The sequence below is a fragment of the Nicotiana sylvestris genome, chromosome 12, assembly GCF_000393655.2.
Source record: "Nicotiana sylvestris chromosome 12, ASM39365v2, whole genome shotgun sequence".
Lineage (NCBI taxonomy): Eukaryota > Viridiplantae > Streptophyta > Magnoliopsida > Solanales > Solanaceae > Nicotiana > Nicotiana sylvestris.
In genome coordinates this window covers 64,419,881-64,442,006 of record NC_091068.1, presented here as the reverse complement: position 1 = coordinate 64,442,006, position 22,126 = coordinate 64,419,881, and the positions used below count along the sequence as shown (strand labels likewise).

The following is a 22,126-nucleotide window of genomic DNA, read 5'->3' as shown; positions in this document are numbered from 1 at the left end:
TGCCTTAGGAATAATAATAACTCCATTCAAAGTATAGCGATCCCACATCCGCACTCATTCTGAGTTACCTTATTTCACGAGACCATGTTGTCTCAAAACCTACAAATCATCTTATACCCTCCTTGTGCGCACATTCATTTCTTTAACTAGTACACCAATTCTGATAATACGTCTATGAATCCGAAGTAATTTCTCCCGTTCCTCCAATTATACACCATAGACCGAAGATAACATAGAACACCCCAAGATGTTTTCGTTATTCGCTACAAGATCTCGATACTCAACCATACTACGGACTCGAAATCCATAGGCACCACACTTTAACTTTTAAACCAACCGGGACCGTTGTTGAGAGTCACCCACTCTGACTTGGTCTCAAATATAATCAACTCCAAGGCTCTTCTAGCACATGAAAACCCTCTCAAAGAAGCACCCGGCTGAATCACTTTCCTCGTAATCATATCTACACCCATCATAAACTTTAATTCTTTCCAAAGCCTAAACCTGAATCGGTAAGGCCAATTATAGCACACATTCCTCAAATCCTTTGATCAAATTACCATTGTTGTTTTCTTTCTTTAGTTATAATAACCCACCAATACACCGATAACTAGGAACCTCACAAGTAGACAACCACACAATCAATTCGTAGACGGTAGGGCTCTCCCAATTAGCTTGAAGCTACCATTGCATAACTCTGGATCCAACCAAGATTCTTTCTTCATTGTTGACATGATCTTGCACAATCAACCCGCCATATTTCTCAAAATCTTACTATTAAACCTTTCATGAACACTCTAAATTACTAGCCACATTTACATATCCGACCTCTTACTGGATAGCCAATAGAATTTTTCATAAAAGCTTCGTCAACACCACGTGACTGCTAACCTGCTCACAGGAGATAACCCACCTATGGAAATTACATACCGACATCTTCCAATGTTGTTGCAATGGGTAGAACCACTAGGAAATCAGTTGATCATTCTAAGCGCGAGCTCATTCACTAGTTGTACAAGTCTGTTCACTCCTTATGGACATCAGCTAAAGTTGCGACAATACATTTTAATCCAAAGTCATATTGCATTCCTCTTCATATCAAGCAAACTCCTTTCTATATCATCCAATCTTCCTCCGTATAGTAGCCAATATTCCCAATTAAGCCCCTAGACCTAATCGCTATCCACCATGAAATCCCTAATCAGCCTAACTTTTCCCAAGGCGTGTAGTCATCCTACCACAAAACCCATATGTTGCTCTGCCACTCTCCCACTTTGGTCAAACTCACTCATTTAAGCAACTACTCGACTCCTGTTTCTCACATTTGGCCTTCTAGAAGTTAATACACCGCAAGACGCCTTCTACATGTCCTTCCTCATCCTTCGCTGCCCAGTTTTTTCCTTAAGTCAAAATCCATCTCTGTAGCATTTGAACCAATAGATTGCTACCAACTTTAAACCCCTTCAAATATTATCTTTCTCGGTCCATCAACACCAGGAACATCGATTAAATCCTGAAACACCGCGCATCGCGATCTCTGATAGTTGTTTCTCCAGCACTAATTCACACAACCCTACCCCGAGGGATATTTGGTGGAGACCTTAACACCGGTGAACTTAACACATTCAATCAGGGGCGACGACACCACATTACTGATGAAAATTCTACCACGCCTGAAAATACCAAGTCTCGTTACTCTATTAAACCAAATCTGAGCATTCGTAGACCGATTGCCTTTCCTCTTCCGGAAATAAAATACTGAATCTCTTAATCATGCACTGAGTAAACCTCTTCCCAAGTCATTCACTACTTCGATGCATAAGCAAGCATCCTACCATTACACAAACACTATGCGATAGCAGCGCACGAATCGTCATAACAATCAATGCCAAATCTCGAAACCTTGGGTAATACTGATACTAAGCCAAAATAGCAGAACAGACTTCCACAATGCGATGACAATAACCCAATCAAATCTGCAAGGCAAAACATCCTGCACCACATCTGTAGTCCCATTACAATTTCCTCGATCCCAATTTATAACAAGCGTTTCACGCCATGTAAGATTGAATAGAAAGGAAATGAAGGCATTAGCCTCAAGGGAATCTAATCGCACGATGAGGAATCAAGAAGGGAAGTGTTCCTAACAGCCCTGTAGCCTCTCGAAGATAAGTACAGACATCTATGTACCGATCCGCAAGACTGCTAGACTTGCTCATGACTCGTGATACCTAACTGAACCTAGTGCTCTGATACCATATTGTCACGACCCAAAATCCATTAAGGGTCATGATGGTGTCGGACATTGTTTTCACGCAAGCCAACACTAAATACTTAACATAAGTCTCATGTTAATATTTTTGAAATCATAGTTTTCCTTCAATTACATAGTAGAAGAGGGAAATTTCAGAGTAAATAATAATGTTTATAATAATTTCAATGTTGAAGAACCAATAATCACCCCAGCATCTGTCACAAATACAAATTTGGATAGGTAGGAAAATACAAATACTCTAAAGGAGACTCTGCTGGTTGCGGATCGTAACATAAGATGCAGGTTACCTAAGTCCCCATATCAACAGCGCCACTGTGCCCACAAGGCCACTAATACATATGTGCCTGCACAACAAAATGTGCAACAAGTGTAGTATGAGTACTGTATACGGCTAAAATCGGAGAGTCTGATTTTATGATCGTTATGACATTCTACGGCTCATTATCAAAAGGCCTGAGGCACAGCTCAAGGTTTGACCCCGAGGGTTCCCAATGCCCAACCTCGGGGAAACGTAAATCGATGACTATCTTGGATAAGCGGTAAGTTCCCAAGGCGCGTGCTCAAAGATGACAACACCTGCAAACATAGTATAAGTCTGTACCGTGACATTAAATAGTTGTTCTAGCTGTGCATCTTTGTAATAAATGCATATGTACTATGTTGGGATTCCCCCTCCTATATAAAGGGGACACTTATCATTTTTTGCACACATGATATTCAATACAAGAACCTTCTCTGCTCTCTAACTTAAACATTCTCCATTGTCTCTACTTTGATTTATTGCTTAATTTTATTGCCTTTCATTGATTGTTGTTCCTTTATTGTTCATCATTGATCATAAAGAGCCATCATCAACAATAACAACCCAGTGTAATCCCACAAGTGGGGTCTGGGGAGGGTAATATGTACGCAGACCTTACCTCTACCCCGAGGGGCAGAGAGGCTATTTCCAGGAGACCCTCGGCTCAAGAAGGCAACAAGAGACACTATATTAGTACTATCAATAGACTCATAATAAAATAACATAAAATACCATAAAATCCATAACATAACATAAATACCATAAAACAACAAAATAACAGCAATATAAAAGATATAGGAAATACGAGAAAGATGTAAGGTATACTAATAAACAGCAGATAAAGCCCATATAAGTAGCTGATCAATAGCATCCTAAGACTAATTCCTAACTGGCTAGTCTCACTCTAGTGCGCTGTATGAAAAAAAAAAAGAAATCACAATTTTCCCTAACCTACAACCTTAATGCTCGATCTCCACAATTCCCTGTTTAGGGCCATGTCCTCAGTAACCCTAAGTCGCGCCATATCCTGCCTGATCACCTCTCCCCAATACTTCTTAGGTCTCCCTCTACCTCTCCTCGTACCCACCACCGCCAGTCGTTCACACCTTCTCACCGGTGCATCAGTGTTCCTCCTCTGAATGTGCCCGAACCATCTGAGTCTTGCTTCCCGCATCTTGTCCTCCATGGGGGCCACACCCACCTTCTCTCGAATATCTTCATTTCTAATCTTATCCTTCCTTGTATGCCCGCACATCCACCTCAACATCCTCATCTCTGCAACTTTCATCCTCTGGATGTGTGAGATCTTCACCGGCCAACACTCGATCCCATACAACATAGCAGGCCTAACCACTGCCCTATAAAATTTACCTTTCAGTAACGGTGGCACTTTCTTGTCACACAGGACTCTCGTCGCTAACCTCCATTTCATCCACCCCACCCCTATATGGTGTGTGACATACTCGTCGATCTCCCCGGTCCCCTGAATAAACGACCCCAAGTACTTGAAACTACCCCTCTTAGGGATGACTTGAGAATCAAGCCTCACTTCCACTCCCGCTTTCGTCGGCTCTGCCCCAAATTTGCACTCAAGGTATTCCGTCTTCGTCCTGCTCAACCTAAAACCTTTGGACTCAAGGGCATGTCTCCAAACCTCTAACCTCTCGCTAACGCCGCATCGTGTCTCGTCGATTAGGACTATGTCATCAGCAAATATCATGCACCATGGCACCTCCCCTTGAATATGATGCGTTATAGCATCCATCACCAGGGCAAATAGGAAAGGGCTGAACGCAGACCCTTGGTGCAACCCCGTAATAACCGAAAAATAATCGGAATCGCCTCTTGCTGTCCTAACCCGAGTCTTAGCTCCATCATACATGTCCTTAATCGCCCTAACGTAGGCAACCGGGACCTCTTTAGCCTCTAAGCATCTCCATAAGACCTCCCTAGGAACCCTGTCGTACGCTTTCTCTAGATCGATAAACACCATGTGGAGATCCTTCTTCTTATCCCTGTATTGTTCCACCATACTCCTAATAAGGTGGATAGCTTCTGTGTAGATCGCCCCGGCATGAACCCGAACTGGTTGTCTGAAATATACACCGTCCTTCGCACTCTTATTTCTACCACTCTCTCCCAGACTTTCATGGTATGACTTAGTAATTTAATACCCCTATAGTTGTTACAGATCTGGATATCGCCTTTCTCCTTATACAACGGGACCATTGTACACCACCTCCACTCTTCGGGCATCCTATTAGTCTTGAATATAACATTAAGCAACTTAAAACTATTAGTACTTCATCGGTCAGCCCCAGTCTAGTGTATAGCTCGACCTCGAGACCCCGATTCCCTGCCATTTGGTTTGCATAACATATTATCTTCAAGCTCTTATCTCTTTTTCTCATCTCACACTTAGTATCTAATGCTTAACAACTGGTACTAAAATAGATCACGTATTTTTAGAACTACAAAATTAAATTTAATTGTAATTACCATTTTCAAGGTAAACAGTTTGGTGCCCAACGTAGGGCTAAAAATAATTGTGAATGTTTTCGTGCTGATTTAATAAAAAACACAAGTTATACTTTACACTTTTTATTTCCCAAGAATCTTTGATTTCAGGTTAAAATGTCTAACTCAGTGAATGCACATGAAAACAACGGTCTTGAAGACTATGAAGAGAATCGTGTATTTATTCCACATGTCGGTCTACCACTGCGAAACCCTGAGGATACACCAGAGCCAATCCCCGTGGATATGGTCTCATGTAATACCCAATATATCGATTTAAGCTCCCACACTAATAGGAGTATATGCCAAGGAAACCAACAAGAAGCTCAGAAAACCCCAGCTCGGGAGGAACAAGAGGTTAGCCTTCACGTCATTTTTGAAATGTTGCAGGCACAACAGTTGACGATTGTTCAACTGTAAAGCCACCAAAAAACTCCAAGCACAACAGCACCGGAAACGGCCCTTCAAGCCGAACAGGTGCCGGAAAGATCGAGCGACAACAGGTCAGCAACTGACCCCGCAATTATGAAGCTACTCGAGGACCTCACAAAGAGGATTAAGTAGGGCAAAAGGAAGATAGAAGCCAATGACGAAAAGGTGAGACCTACAATTCAAGGGTCGATTAGATCCCGGGCGCACCTCCGATTCTAAAGGGTGTAGATTAAAAAAAAATCATACAAAAGCCATTCCTTTCGAGTGCTGCTCCAAAGCCTATCCCGAAGAAATTCAGAATGCTCGATCTCCCGAATTACAATGGAACCTTAGACCCCAACGAGCACATCACTGCTTACATTTGTGTTGTAAAGGGAGCATGATTTGGTATCATAGCCTATCCCTGAATTCAATAGAATCATTTGCCATGCTAGCAGATTCTTTCATAAAGGCACATGCCGGTGCCATCAAGGTTGCTACAAGGAAATCCGACATCTTCAAAATCAAACAGGGAGAAAATGAGATGCTACTGGAGTTTGTATCTGCTTTCAAATGGAGCAAATGAAATTACCGCTAGTCTTCGATGACTGGGCAGTACAGGCCTTCACCCAAGGTTTGAACGAACGAAGTTTGATAGCTTTGAAGCAGCTAAAGCAGAACTTGGTTGAATATCCCGCCGTGACTTGGGCGGATGTCCAAAACCGATATCAATCAAAGATTAGGGTCGAGGATGACCAACTAGGAGCCTCCTCGAGCTTAGTATATCCTAGTAGGCTCCTGGTAAAGGAGCCAAAACCAGACAAGGAAAGGTACCAGCCGTACCCTTAAGATCGATGAACGCCCCAAGGTGTAGTATACCCCGAAATGACCAAAGGACGGACCAAGGTCAGAATCCTCGAGGACTCGTGAGCAGAGCCGATTTTGACAAGAATGCAGGATCGGTGGAAGCGCCCCGATTGTTTGAGTACAACTTCAACATTGATGTGTTGGACATCGTATCGGCCATAGGTAAAATCAAAGACACTAGGTGGCTAAGACCCGTACTTTCAGATCCGTCGCAAAGAAACCCTAACCTGGTGTGACATGGCACACATGGTCATAGGACTGAAGAATGCAGACATCTCCGAGAAAAAGTAGCCCGACCAATCAACAAAGGGCACCTCCGAGAGTTCCTCAGCGATCGAGCCAAAAATTAATTTTAGGAAAGAGAGGCGAATAGAAAAAATGAAACAGAAGAGCCACAACATGTCATCCACATGATCATTGGAGGAATCCACATCCCACAGGAACCTATTATCCAACGAACAAAAATATCCATCACCAAGAAAAAGTGGACTCGAGGTTACATACTTGAGGACACTCTCACATTCAGCGGCGAGGACATCGAGACCCTATCTCAGCCTCATAACGACGCATTGGTAATTTCCTTTCTTGTGAATACATTTTAAATTAAACATGTACTTGTTGATCCAGGTAGCTCGACCAACATTATCAAGTCGAGGGTGGTGGAGCAGCTCAGACTACTCGACTGGATCGTGCCTGCCTCTCGAGTCCTCAACAGATTCAACATGGCAAGCAAGACAATGAAAGGAGAAATCACCCTCCCAATCAACATGGCGGACACAACCCAAAATGCCAAGTTTCATGTCATCGAAGGAGACATGAGGTACAATTCCTTGCTCGGAAGGCCATGGATACACTACATAAGAGCAGTACAATCAACGATTCATCAAATGATGAAGTTTCCAACAAAGGACATAATAAAAACGGTATATGGAGAGTAGCATGCAGCAAAAGAGATGTCCGCGGTACATGACATAGCACCAACGTCGATCCCTTCAGCATCGAAGGAGCCAAAATATAAACAAATAGTGAAATAGCAATTACAAGCTATACTCTCAGTTGCACCCGAGTGAATGAGCAAAGGATCGTACCGCGACACCAGAGCAAGCGATTGAAGAATATCGAGGCTCGAAGTGCCATAACTACGAAGTTATAACCATCTCCCTTTTCATTTACGCCTTACACTAACCAATATGCAGGTATCCGGTTGTAAAAATCGAAGCATCTTCCAGCTTGAAGGACTTGGGTTTTAAAGCATGCGCTGCACTCTTTTCCTTCGATCGGATTTTATCCCAAGAAGGGTTTTACCGGTAAGGTTTTTAACAAGGCAACATCTACATTCTACCTAAGGAGAACTTAACGAGTATTCAAGGCCCCTCTTCAATCAACCTCGAATACTGGGGGGCATCCCCCCAGGAGATCACCTCTCTAGAGAAATCAAGATCAGCCAAAGAGGGCCTCGATAGAAAAATGATGTATCGGGCCAAACGGTCAAATGAACCATGTCCGTATAGAATAATCGAACCTTCGATGACGAAAACATGTACACTTGTACCAAGTGATCAAAGGAATATCTTTTTTGCACTTCAAAAAAGTTTGCCATTTCTATAAGCAATGGCCGCAGGGCCAGAAATTTCCCAAAAATTCGGGAACTGACATCAAAAAACTCGAATCCGCAAGACCTCCGGGCCAAAAACTTCGAGCTCGTAAGCCCTCAACGAGACAACATCAAGCTTACAAAGAACGGCTCCAGAGCAAAAAACTTTTGATGTCTCGAGGACTGTCACCCTAGTTATCAAAAACTCGAGGCTATAAGACTCCGAGCGGGCAACCTCGAGCTCGAAAGCCCTCCATGTGGCAATGCCCAAAAATGTAAGGCCTCCATGAGACATTATCAACAATGTAAGACCTCCATGAGGCATTATCAACAACATAAGCCCTCCATGAGGCATCTTCAACGCTATAAGACCTCCGGGCATGCCCAAATCTGTAAGACCTCAAGTCAAGCATGATTTATACTTGTGCCAAGTAACCTAGCTGTAAGAGCTCAAGTAAGGCATGTTCAAAATTGTAATACCTTACAAAAGGCATAATCCTGATCTTAAAGTCAAGGCTATATATTTGAACTTGTAAGACCCATTAAAAAGACATACCCTCGATATAGACGCCGAGGCTACCTCACTCAGGGACTAAAACGCTACGGCCAAACATAATGACTCCGGTCACAAGGCTCCGGCCAAACTAACGCGACTCGGGGACGCTCGACCATCGCCATAAAATCACAGGCCTTCAATTACTTCGAAATACTTCAAAAAGAACCAGTTAACCAGGCTACCCTCGGCATAAGTAAAAGAGCTTCGATCATATCAGTTCCAAACAACAAAAAGGCTTCGAAACAATTCATCCATCGAGCAAAACCCCCGGAGGTGCTCATCTATCGTCACATAACAGCTCATAATCGAGGTTCTTATCAAATTATCGAAGAGTCGAACGAACATAAAAACTTCAACGAGGGAAAAATAAAGTCTAAATTAAAAGGTCGTACCGACCCTATGCGTAAGAGCCATTGTCGCCAGCTTAAATTAAAAGGTTGTACCGACCCAATGCGTAAGAGCCCCTGTCACCAGCTTAAATTAAAAGGTCATACCGACCCAATCCGTAAGAGCCACTGTCTCCAGCTTTAATTAAAAGTTCATACCGACCCAATACGTAAGAGCCATTGTCGCTAACTTAGATTAGAGGTCGTACCGACCAAATATGCAAAAGCCTACGGGCCAGCCTAACAAGCCTCAGGACCAATTTGTAAACCTAAGGGTTTTTACTCGAAGGCTAATTCATCTGGCTAATCATTGACAAACGTCAAAACTCAAGACAAAGAAAGACATACACGAGCAAATGGAAATTCATGGAAGGAGAAAACCGAAAGGTTTCGATATATATGTATATACGAAATAATTCAAGGCTACATTTGCAATGCTCTCTAAGAGCCCTATACACAGAATTAGAAAAAAATAGCCTATTCTATTTTCCCCTCAGGGACTACGGCCTTGTCGGCCTCTCCCTTATTATCTTCGGCATTAGATACGAGGAACTTGGCATTTTATTCATCCACCTTGTCCTGCTCAATCTCTTTTGATAGATCAAAGCCCTGAGCATGGATTTCCTCAAGGGTTTTCCTCCGGGATTTGCACCGGGCATACTCATTGCTTCTGTTCTCCCGATCGAAAGCCCCTCTCAACTCAGCTCGAGCGTCGGCAGCATCTTTTAAATATACAACCACTTTCTTATCAACCTTAGCTCGAATCTCTTCAACTTCAGCCCGGGCATTCACTACCTTGGCCTTCATCTTCAAAAGGTCAAACTCGTGCCTTGCAATCCTGCTTATCTAGAACGAGTTGTTTTTACAAGCATTCCGGAGTTTCTCCCCGAGGGCAGAAGCCTTGGCCAAAGCATTCTTCTTGGCCGCAATATGGGCATCTATCTAAGCCTTTAGCTCATTACACTCATACTTGGCCTGGCCAACCTTGCCCCAAAGGCGTTCCAGGTCCTCTGTCTTGCTCTGCAACTGAAGTATCAAAATATTAATCTTTGAGGATAGAAGAAGAAGCATGCATTCCCTCGGAGCAAAGGTTACCTGTTTCTCGAGGCGACTTTCATAGTTCAGGCTTCAATTCGCCTCGTATCGAATGTGCCTCAATTCTTTTCCACTTTTATCACAAAGAAGCCTAAGGGATTTCTCCCCCTCCAAGGCTTTCCTCAACCTGGCTTCACAGCGGAGCAACTAGGACTTGAGCTAGTCAAGGGCCTATAAAAAAGAAGCTCATTGAGAAAATGAAAATGTAAAACCAAAACACCAACAAAATTAACCATAACTCACCATAGAATAGAGCCGTTGAGCCTCCTCAAAGGTTGATCGTGCATCTACTGGCCTGGTCTCATCGGCCCCAGTCGAACCACACTCGTTGGGGATATTATCGCTCGATACCCCGCTTGATTTATGCGGCGGCAGAAAAACTTTATCCCTCGAAGTACCTTCGACGAGAGAAGAAGATGGCGGCAGAAAATCTTTATCCCTCGAAGTACCTTCGACGGGAGAAAAAGATGGCAGCAGAAAATCTTTATCCCTCGAAGTACCTTCGATGGGAGAAGAAGAAAGAGACAAGGGAGGAACCATTGTTCCAACTCTAGAACCTCGTATGCCACATGCTCAAGTGATACATCTTCTTTGAACCTTCGAATGGGGCTTGAGTCGCTTTGAGTGCCCTCATCCTTCAAAGATTCCTTCCGTTTGTTATCTTTTTTCGGCTCCGAAGCCGACAATCCTTCCTCCTCTCCGAGGGGGCACAGTCTCATCTCAGAAAATTCTCCAATGCCTGAGGTGATGGAGTTAATACGCATAAAAGAAAATACTTTTCAAAGGAAATAAACCACACAATACGTACCATGGTGTTTGGCCTCCCATCTGCCTTTGGATAGATCTCGCCACTTATGCTAATCATAAGTCGAGCAAGCTACCCGTTTCCGAGTCCAATCTGCCAGGTCGGGGACCTCGTATGGTAGCCACGAGATTGCTGTAGAAAAGAGGAGGAAAACATCTTTACGGAGTCAGCCTCCACCATGAAGAAAAATGATAAAAGCATAAATGTACCACTTACGTGTGAAATTTCATTTCTCAGGAAATGGCAGGAACTCTACAGGGATAATATCGATAGTCCGCACTCGAACAAATCGACTCATCCACCTTCGATCCCTAACTTCTTCATTGCTATCAACAAAGGGCCGAATTGATCGATGTCGTAGGGTAATCAGGCCTCGATAATGCAAGGGCTGGTACAATCTAATAAGATGGTTGAGGGTGAACTCGAGCCTGATTTTATCCGCAAAGTACCTTATCATCGACATTATCCTCCAAAATGACGGGTGAACCTATGCTAGGGTAACCCGATATCTTCTACAAAACTCGAGCACAACTCTATCAAGAGGGCCAAGTGTAAAGGTGTACGTGTATACGTTCTAAAACCCCTCTACATGAGCCATGATGCTCTCTTCCATGGAAGGTACATGCAGTACCACCTTTTCTCCCCATCTGCAGTCTCTCCTAACCGCCTCGAGGTGTTCCTCTCCTATTGTTGAGATAAACCTCGATGCCTGCTCTCGATGGCCCTAAACATTGGATGGTATATCTAAAGAAAGTCCCTCCTCGAGACAAAGCATCTAGAGGTTAGTTCACCGTACGCTGGTGGTGTACCACCGACCGAGCGGGAAGCAGAGGCGGAACTCTCCTCTTCTTGGTAAATGGATTTTGGTGTAGCAGCCATAACTATGGTGAAACGAGGAAAGGGAAATGAAAACTTAGGCAAAAACTACTAACTAAAATAGTGAAAGAACTTACGCAAGGAAAAAAAGCTCCATAAGAAGGATAGTTGATCAAAATAGCAATGTCCTCAAATAAGAGGAAAGCAAGCTCATATATAGAGCAAGCGGCGACTGTTCTCCCACTCTGAAGGCCAATTAATTCTGACTATGCTATTATCACTTTTAGGGAAGTGTACCGGTTGGACCACCTCTGTCACGACCAAATCGATGGGTCGCGACAAGTGCCTGAGTCCTACCTGTCAACACCCCTAAGCATGCGTCTAAGACATGAATTTGAATAACATATGCTGCATTACGAAAATAACATACATGAAGGAAACTTGCCATCAGGGCATATGTACGTATACATGCAGAATACAGTGGGCGAGCTGGCAAGACTACTATAGAAAACTATACATCCAAAACTGAAAGCCGACAAGGCCACATACAACCCAACTAGACACATTGTCTATAGACCTCTAATAGAAACATAACTGCACAAAGACGGGACTGAGCCACGTCATACCATATATATATATATATATATATATATATAAATATAAACGTATCGTACCAAAATAAAAAGCAACTCCAGATCAAGTGGAGCACACCAAATCTCGATGATCAGGGATCCTAAGAAGGGGGGCCGCCAGCTTTCCTACCTGCACCTGCGGGCATGAAACGCAGGCCCCGTGAAATAGGGCGTCAGTACGAAAAATATACTGAGTATGTAAGGCATGGAAACTAGTACGTGAAAGACATAGATGAAACATGGAATATAGAAACACGTCTTTAAATCTGAATAACTTTATAAATTCTAAATTATTTATAATGTCATGCACGTGCGCATAAATGTCGTGCCATGCATAGGTATGGGTGTACATTATATCATCAAGCCACTGAGGGTATCCCATCATATCGTCTCGGCCACTGTGGACAACATCATCAACATATACCAGTTGATCAGGTGGTGGTGCGTATATAACGCCATAGCCTTTTCTCATATCCCATATACATATATATGTTTATATAACGCCATCTGGTCATGGGTCAATGCACATGCATAAATGAGTGAACTGCAGAAAAAATATGTAATAATATCAATATTCCTTCTGGATAAACTTTTTTAACTGTGTATTATTCTGAGACCCATGAACAGAAGATAATAATAATTCTCATAGGGAATCAAGAATATAGACAGCCCTACTATTTCTATGAATAGAATAATTTATGGAAACTGTGTGTTTGCTCGTTTCTTCAGTATCATATGAAGACAACCCTACCTGTTTCTTGAACTATTTGAACGAATCTGCTTCTGCAAAATATGGACGAAATTTATACTTGGATTCCCCTTAAAATTAGAACGAACTTGTTTTGGATTTGAAATTTTGGAAGAACTTTAATTCTGTTCCTTCACGTTTTTCTCAAAGACAAACAAGATGTCTTTGAAACTTAATCCAAGAATCAGACTTTTACCAAGAATCAGAATGGAGTACTATTCTTTTGTCCAAAATGAATCCAACCTTAAAGTTGGTCAAGTCTTTCTCTAATTAGTGACTTTACACGTTACTTGGTCTTGCAACACATATGACTATAAGTCATATGTTGAATGGTGGCACACTTCCACGTGGGGAGTAGGGGTGGGTTATTTTATTAATTTTTTATCCACTTATTAGTTAATCGGGTAATGTCTTGTTACCCGGTAAATAATCAATTACCCGCATAATTTAAAAATTACCACAATTTACTTAAAATTTTATTTATTTTTTAAAAAACTTCATATATTATACTACCATGGTCATATGGTACCTTGCATGGTACTAGTTCATAATTATCGGGTATCATCGCTTGACCCGTATTTTATTCCAAATTGGCCACTTTCAACAAAACTCGTTTTCCTTAATCCGTGTACCCCCTTATCCTTAATAACACTTATTTATCGCTTGTTATAAATTGCATAAGTACGTTAACGTCAAGATGATCTCATTCCCGAGTCTACGTCGGTTAACTGAAAATAAAATTTTAACGTATGAAAACGCGAGATGTAACAACCTCGGTCACTTCATGATCATGCCATATGTATGATGCTATCATACAGCGTTCGAGGGGCCAAGATTACCGTATCGATCTAGCCTCGAGATGGTGCCTAATCTCGAGGATCTCTATTACTATAACTATGGGTTGTAAGGAGCCATCGATATCACTCTGGCATCGAGATGGTGCCCGATCTCGAGGATCTCTGTCACTACAAATGGGCTCTAAAAACAGCTAGCAATCTAGCCTCAAGATGGTACACGATCTCGAGGATCTCGGTTACTCCAAGTATGGACCCCAAAGATCCGACGTCGAAATTCAAAGATCAAATTTGCATGAGCACTGGAAAATAAAATTTGAAGACATGAGGAAAAGAAATCTTTTTGCATTTCCAAAAATATATTTACAGAATGTATCCTTACAAAACTTACCCGAGGATCCTATACACAAAAACAAGAGAAGAAGAAGCAGAGAGGATGATGCGAGACTATTCCTCACCCTCACTACCATCTGAGTCACTTCCAGAATCCTCATCTAAAGTAGTTGAATGTGCTTATTCTTCCTCCAAGGTTCTAGATTTCTCAATCTCAGCAGAGAGATCGATGCATTCGGCGCTTGCTTCCTCGAAGGCCTGCCTCCTAGCTTGTAGACAAGCGTAATCAACGGCCCGAGCCAGCTTCTGCTCGGCCTTCTTGGATATCTCCCTGGCTCGATCGTTTACAGTGGTGGCATATATCTTATACGAGGATGCATCTTCATCGGCCTCAGCCTTGGCCACAGATAATACAGTGACCTCCTCCTTGGAACTTTGAAGAAGACCCTGGGTCGAGGCCAGCTCTCCCCGTAAAAGATCTCTATCCGAGATCACGACTTCATTCTGCCTCTTCAGCTCGAGGATCTCCGCGTCCTTGGCTGCAACCTCTTCCTGAAGTTGCCCCACTAGGGCATCCTTTTTCCTAAACTACAAAGGCAAAACAAAATAGTGAGCATCAAGTTGCAAGAATAAAGAGATGAACACGAGAATGTCGTGCTACCTGCTCAACAAAGTTGGTCCGTTCCTGGTGGACTCCCTCAAGACTTGCCCGAAGCTCATTCAACTCCTCCTCTTTATGGGCAGAGGAAGCCTTCAACTCATTCAGCTTCGAGGTGAGCTTCTTGAGCTCCTCCTCACGGCATGAGAGCTCATCATAAAGATTAGAAAAGGCGTGGTCATACATTTTCTTGGCCTACAACAAAGAAGTTAGAAAGGCAGGGGCAAAAGTCAGAAGCACAAATGGTATTTCAAGATAATCACCTACTTCTAAAGCCTCTCAGCCTCTTCGAGAGCAACGAGGGCGTCGATATATATGTCCTCGTCGACACCAATGAAGTAGTCCTTGAATGTTTCAACCTCTCCTAGAGAAGTCCCCGCATCGGCAGCACCCTGGTTCTGGGCATCCCTTATTTCCCCTGGAGAAAATGAAGGGCCCGATTCAAAGCTGCCCACGGCATCAATTCCTATAAGGGCCTCTTCTCGACCCCGAACACTTTCGGATTCAGGATCTCCGAGCTCGCCAGCCAAGGAGTCGCCGAAACAGACTGTACCGTGTCTAACTTGAGGCTTGGCGACTACGTCCGAACCCTCCCGAGGGTCTCCCCAACACGAATCTAGTCTACATCGGCTGCCCCCGCCTCAGTGGCCTTTTGACCAATAGCTCGTAGAGCATCAGCACTCTGTCTTGCCCTTTGTACCAAAGGGCGGTCATCAACATCATCATCTTCACGAAGGGTGGTTGTAGCAGTCAAAGTCAAGACCATATCATCGGTCTTAGGCTTGCATGCCTTGGTTTTCTTTGATTCTTGGTACTCGGCCGATGCCTCCTTCTTCCTCTTCTTACCTTTGTCGGGTTTCGAGGTTTGTTCTTCCCCAAGAAGAGGCAACCTCATCAACACGCCATCTCTGTGGCCTGCACAGGCATGATGCATTACACTTACCACCACAAAGAATACTTGTATGAAATTTGGCAACAGAAGCAAGAAGAGTTTACCATGGTTCTTAGCTTTCCACCGTGTCTTTGCCAAATCACGCAAAACGTGCTCACCATATGGAAAAACGGATTCTAAACTTATGATCCACCCCGAGAGGTCTTAGACCGCATCGGGGAACCAAGCAGTGGCTACATAATCAAAAGAAAATCAATTCAGAAGAAGGAAAAGGGACAATAAAATGTGCTCGATGTAATAACACTTACGCTTGGTGTTCCATTCCTCTGGGAATGACATCCTATCGGCATGGATGATGTCCGAGGTTCTCACTCAGACAAATTGGCTCATTCACCCCCGGTCCTTGTTCTCATCGGTGTTAGCAAAGAATGTTTTGGCAGATCGATAGTGAAGCTTGATTAAACCCCCTCGGAAGAGACAGTGGTTGTCCAATCTGATCAAATGTTTAAGGGTGAAGGTCGTCCCCTCGACCCGGTTAGAAAACTATCTGAGCAATCCTCTAGAAAGAAGGATAGATCTGACCCAGTGTAACTCGGTACTGATGGCAAAAGTCTAGAATCACCGGATCCACCGGTGGAGAAGAAGAATCTATGGGGCCTAGGGTGAAAGGGTATGTGTATACGCTGAGGAAGCCAGGTTTGTATGTTACTATGCTTTCATCAGCCGTGGGGATCTCTACTTGTAATGCCTCCCCTCATCGGCAGCCTACCTTTACTCTTTTCGTATCAGTCACCACACTGATGTACCGAGACATGGGTTCGCATTGGCCCGGTGTAGAAGGTGAGTTTTCGATGGTAAAATCGGAGATTGTATCGAAGTGGCCAGGGGTACATTGCTCAATACTTGGGGGAGATTTTGGTTTGCCCTTAGATGGGCGTGATGAAGAAGTTGTACCCTCTTTCTAAGGTAACATTTTGAAGTTTTGGCCATGATTATAACTTGATTCCAAAGAAAGAAGATGAAAAAATGAGCACAGAAAGAAGTTGAATGCGGAAAGTTGTGAACTTGGCCCTAAAGACTTGAAGATGTTGTAAAAGTATGAATGGCAAGACAAATTGAAGTATTTATAGAAGCCATTTAGGCTGTGTTTGGGAAGCGGAAGAGTCGAGTCAATGGTAGTTCGTGGGCTTTTCGATAATCGTGTTGACAGCGACCTCTGCGCAGCCTTTGAGTTATGGAATTTAATGCTCTGATGGGCTGACGTCATAATGGGAGTATTGAGGAGGCAAAGATTCAAGACCATTTCTTATCATTTCACTCTAAGAAATGCGGGGACTATCTATATACGGCTAAAATCGAAGAGTCTGATTTTATGATCGTTATGACATTCCACGGCTCATCTTCAGAAGGCCCGAGGCACATCTCGAGTTCGACCCCGAGGGTTCCCAATGCCCAACCTTGGGGCAACGTAAATTGATGACTATCTTGGATAAGCGGGATGTTCCCAAGGTGCGTGCTCAAAGCTGACAACACCTGCAAACATAGAATAAGTCCGTATCGTGATATTAAATAGTTGTACCAGCTGCGTATCTTTGTAATAAATACATGTGTACTATGTTGGGATTCCCCCTCCTATATAAAAGGGACCCATATCATTTTTTGCGCACATGATATTCAATACAAGAACATTCTCTGCTCTCTAACTTAAACATTCTCCGTTGTCTCTACTTTGATTTATTGCTTACATTTATTGCGTCTTATTGATTGTTCTTCATTTATTGTTCATCATTGATTATAAAGAGCTATCATCAAGGCTCTCAGAACTGTTAGTACTTCATCGGTCAGCCCCAGTCTAGCGTATAGCTCGACCTCGAGGCCTGGTATAGGCTAGCTCGAGGCCCCGATTCCTTGCCATTCGGTTTGCATAACATATTATCTTCAAGCTCTTATCTCTTTTTCTCAGCTCACACTTAGCAACTGGTACTAAAATAGATCACGTATTTTTAGAACCAAAAAATCAAATCTAATTGTAATTACCATTTTCAAGGTAAACAAGTACGTAAACAACACGTACCCAGTAAGTATCTAGTCTAACCTCGAAGAAATAGTGACTAGGGGTCAACTCTGACACTTACTATGGGCTATAATAAAATGCCAATGATATAATTTAACATGGATTAAATAGAACGGCTGTAAGCTCAACATTATGAAGGAAGTAAGCAATTCTTTTGTAATTTAAGAAATATTCAAATTTATTTATCATCATTTAACAATTTATCCCAGGCCAATGAGGCAATATCATTTATTATAAATTTCAAAGCAATCATTTCAAACATGCGCAAATCATGTCGAGGTCGTATGGCCCGATCCAACATAAATATAATGTGCACTGCTGAGGGTCGAACGGCGCGAACCATAGATGCATCTACTTAACTGTGTTGAGGCGAACGGCCCGCTCCCATTAGAGTTATTATAATATTTCTCAAATACTTAATTGCGATGCAGTTAGACATAAATTTCTTAAGTTATTATAATATTTCTCAAATTTTTTTCAAAAATACGAAGTTCAAATGAAAACTTTTTAAAATCATAAATTCCTCAATTTAAATTCTTTTCAAGACAATTAATATGCAACCTAAATCTTGCTTCTTCTCAAGGCAAACAATAACCACAAATTAAATAACAATATCAACAAGGCATGATGTAAACCTAAAACTACCCAGACATAGGCATAGCTAGTAGCTATGTATGGACTCTCGTCACCTCATTCATACGTAGCCCCAATAATTAGAAGCATATATTGATTTAGCTCACCTATGGGGTTAATTTCCTCTTACAAAATTAGAAATGACATTTACCTCGCTCCGATGTTCCATAGCCGGCTCCCAAGCCTTTTCCCAACAGCACAAACCGATGTCTAACACTCCGAAACTAGTCAATAAATGTTCAAATCCATAATTATATACTCCAATACTTATTATAATCCAATTTACAATAATTTTCAACTGTGCTCGAAAAGTCGATAAAATCAACCCTCGGGCCCACGTGCCTGGATTCCGAAAATTTTAAGAAGATAAATATTACTCATAATATCACGAACTCAAATATGTAATGTATTCCAAATTCTATGTCCAATTTCGTGATCAAAATTCAAAAATACTAATTTCTAGGTTTTTCTTTAAAATCCCAAAATTTCTACAAATTTTCATGTTTAAATCCTTATAGAATCCATGTATTTAACTTGCAATGGTGGGAATCACTTACCTTGTGTTACTTGATGAAAATACCTCCTTGAGGATCTCCAAAATCGCCTCCACCAAGTGAAAGATTGAGGAAAAATAGGCCAAGTCCCGTCTTAAAACAATCTGCCCAGTTGTCCTTCCACACCTGCGGTACATCAGCCGCACCTGCGGCTCCACAGATGCAATGATCCTCTTTGCTTCTACGGTTTCCCTCGCTTCTGCGGTCAAAGAGTCCGTTTTTACGGGCTCACTTCTGCGGCTGGATTGCCGCTTTTGCGAAGCAGATCCCCTCTCCTTCTTTTCGCTTCTGCGACTCTTGGCCACTTATGCGGCTCCGCACCTGCGGCCAAAACCTCGTAGGTGCGGTTACACGAAAAGAGAGCAACCTCAACATTTCTTCCAAGTCCAGATTCGATCTGCCTACCATCCGAAATTCACCCGAGGCCCTCGGGACCTCAACCAATTATATCAACACGTCCCAAAATATATTACTAACTTAGTTGAGCCTTCAAATCACATCAAACAATGCCGAAATCATGAATCATACCCCAATTCAAGCTTTATGAACTTTTGAACATCAAACATCTTCATTCGATGCCGAAACATATCAAATCACATCCGATTGACCTCAAATTTTGCACACAAGTCACATTCGACATTACGGACCTACTCCAACTTTTGGAATCGGAATCCGAACCCGATATCAAAAAGTCCACTTCTAGTCAAACTTCTCAAAAACCTTAAAAATTCTAACTTTCGCCAAATAACCTCCAAAATGACCTACGGACCTCCGAATCCACTTTCGGACGTGCTCCCAATACCAGAATTACTATACGGAGCTATTTCCAGACTCGAAATCCCAAACAGACACCGATAATATTGAAATGCACTTCAACCCAAATTTATGAATTTCTTACAAAATGCTAACTTAAATGCTCCTGGGTCATCCAAACCCGATCCGAACATGCGCCCAAATCCAAAATTATCATACAAACATGCTGAAACCTTCAAATTCCGATTGCGAGGTCTTTTGCTCAAAATCTAGCTTTAGTCAATTCTTCAAACTTAAAGCTTCCGAAATGAGAATTTTCTCTCCAAATCAACTCCGAACTTCCCGAACTTCCTGAATTTCAATTTCAACCATATATACAAGTCATAATACCTGAAGTGAAGCTGCTCATGGCCTCAAACTGCCAAACAATACGCTATGGATCAAAACAATCGGTCGGGTAGTTATACTACGGCCTTGGATCAGAGTTTAGTCTCAATCGTCGTACTTCTAGATTGTGTGGTTCTTATTCTTAGTCACATTGCGCGGTTGATCTGGATGAGTTTGTGCGATTGAATAGGAAGGTGACAAACATTACTGACTTGTATATGCAAGAAAGTGTTGCAAGGGAGGAAGAGGCGAAGCGGATGGAGGAAGAGGCAAAGCGGAGGGAGGAAGAAGATAAGCGGAGGGATGAAGAGGAAAGGCAAAGGGAGGAATAAATGAGGCGAAAGGATGATGCATTAAGACTTGTCACTAGTGATTTTGAAAGCCTCAAGTCTCAGATAAACTCTCTCTTAGCATCTGGTGTATTTCCTCTGTCCTGTTCTCCGGCACCATCTGATGATAATTAAAGAGTAGTTTCTTGTATTAATTTGTTTTGGATGGTACTTTGGATGTTGAATATTGAATGTTGGATTTTTTGAGTTTTGTTCTACTTTGTTAAGTTTGATATTGTTTATGAAATAGAATGAATTAGATGTTGTTTTTAAAATGAATTGGATTGAATGTTGAGTTTGGTATTTGAATGCTTAATTGTATTTAGTATTGTATAGTTGGTTGTACATTCAGATTGGCAGGTGGTGTAGTTCTAAAAACAAAATTGGCCATGAAAATATTTTTCAGATTTCCCACGGATTTTCTACCGATGCCGTGGGAATTTTTGTTCCTTTTTCCCAGAATTTCAATATTTTGCACTGGAATTTCCCACCAACGCTGTGGGAATTGTTGTTCTTTTTTTTCCAAAATTTCAATGTTTCCCACTCATTCTCGTGGGAATGTTCATATATGTATTTTCAGGTTATGCATATTTCCCACTACTATCATGGGTAAATCAAAAAAATTGTTAAAATAATTTTAATACTTCCCACATAGATGGTGAGAAATTTAAGAAAATTAAATTATTATATTTTCTTACTTTTCCCAATATCGTCGTGGGAAATTTCACTATGTGACCCCACCAAGTTCACGTGAAATGCTTCCTAGGAATTACTCATGAAGATCCTGGAAAATATTTTCCTACCAACCATTTTTTCACTGAGCGTTTCCCTGGGAATGTCGTGGGAACATTTAAATTTCACACAGATTTTTCATCGATATGTCTGTGGGAAAAGATTGTGTTTCTAGTAGTGGAAGGGGTTATTTGGGTTGGGTATTTCGGAGTGGGCTTGCACATTTTGGCCAAAATAAATTTAAAAGATGGCCACTTTGTATTCAGTTAGGAATTACAATTGTAGCCTTAATTTGTCTTTTAATCCCTTTAAAAATTAATTTAAATAAACTTATCTAATTTCCAATAAAATATAGTAAAATCGTAATTATCAAATATACTACTAATTATTACAATTATTTATAAAATACTTTATCTCTTAAATTATGACACTAACTTCGAGTTATTAACATAGTGACATATTTAATTAAAATTAAAAAATGACTCATTAAATTAATTATAAAACTTATACGGTGCATTTTATTTTAAGAATCTAAATAATAATAAGTATATTTATAACTACATAATACTGATATAGGGTGATTAATTTCGAAACTAATAAATAAATAATTTGTAGAAAAATGTATTTATTACTAGAAAATACTTTCAAAATATTTATTGTAAATTGTAAAGTATAAGTAAATTAATTTTAAAAAGGGAGGATTAAAATTGACCGTCAATAGTGTTTGTTTTGATTCTTGCACTTCTTCTCTACTTGCAATTTCTTTCGATGTATACATGTTGTATTCGCATATCTCCTCTATATAATAGATCAGGATTGTTACATGCCTTATTTTGCATATCCTCTCTATATGATGGATTGTTAACTGAAATAGAGCATGTTACGTTATCTTATGCACCGAGGAGATTTTATCTATGATTTATGACTTGATAATATTATTTTTGTATACTCGTGAGATTTATGAAGTGAACAAGATATTAGCGA

General features: G+C 41.5%; 1 protein-coding gene across 1 annotated transcript; it reads right to left on the bottom strand.

Annotated features, from left to right (window-relative positions):
- Positions 1–14,310: 14,310 nt before the first annotated feature.
- Positions 14,311–16,019, bottom strand: LOC138883142 (intracellular protein transport protein USO1-like). Its single transcript, XM_070163803.1, has 4 exons — positions 15,989–16,019; positions 15,414–15,703; positions 14,840–14,983; positions 14,311–14,718 (listed from the first exon to the last, which is right to left on the bottom strand). Exons 1-4 carry the CDS (start codon positions 16,017–16,019, stop codon positions 14,311–14,313), a joined length of 873 nt encoding a protein of 290 aa, XP_070019904.1.
- Between the last annotated feature and the right edge of the window lie 6,107 nt (positions 16,020–22,126).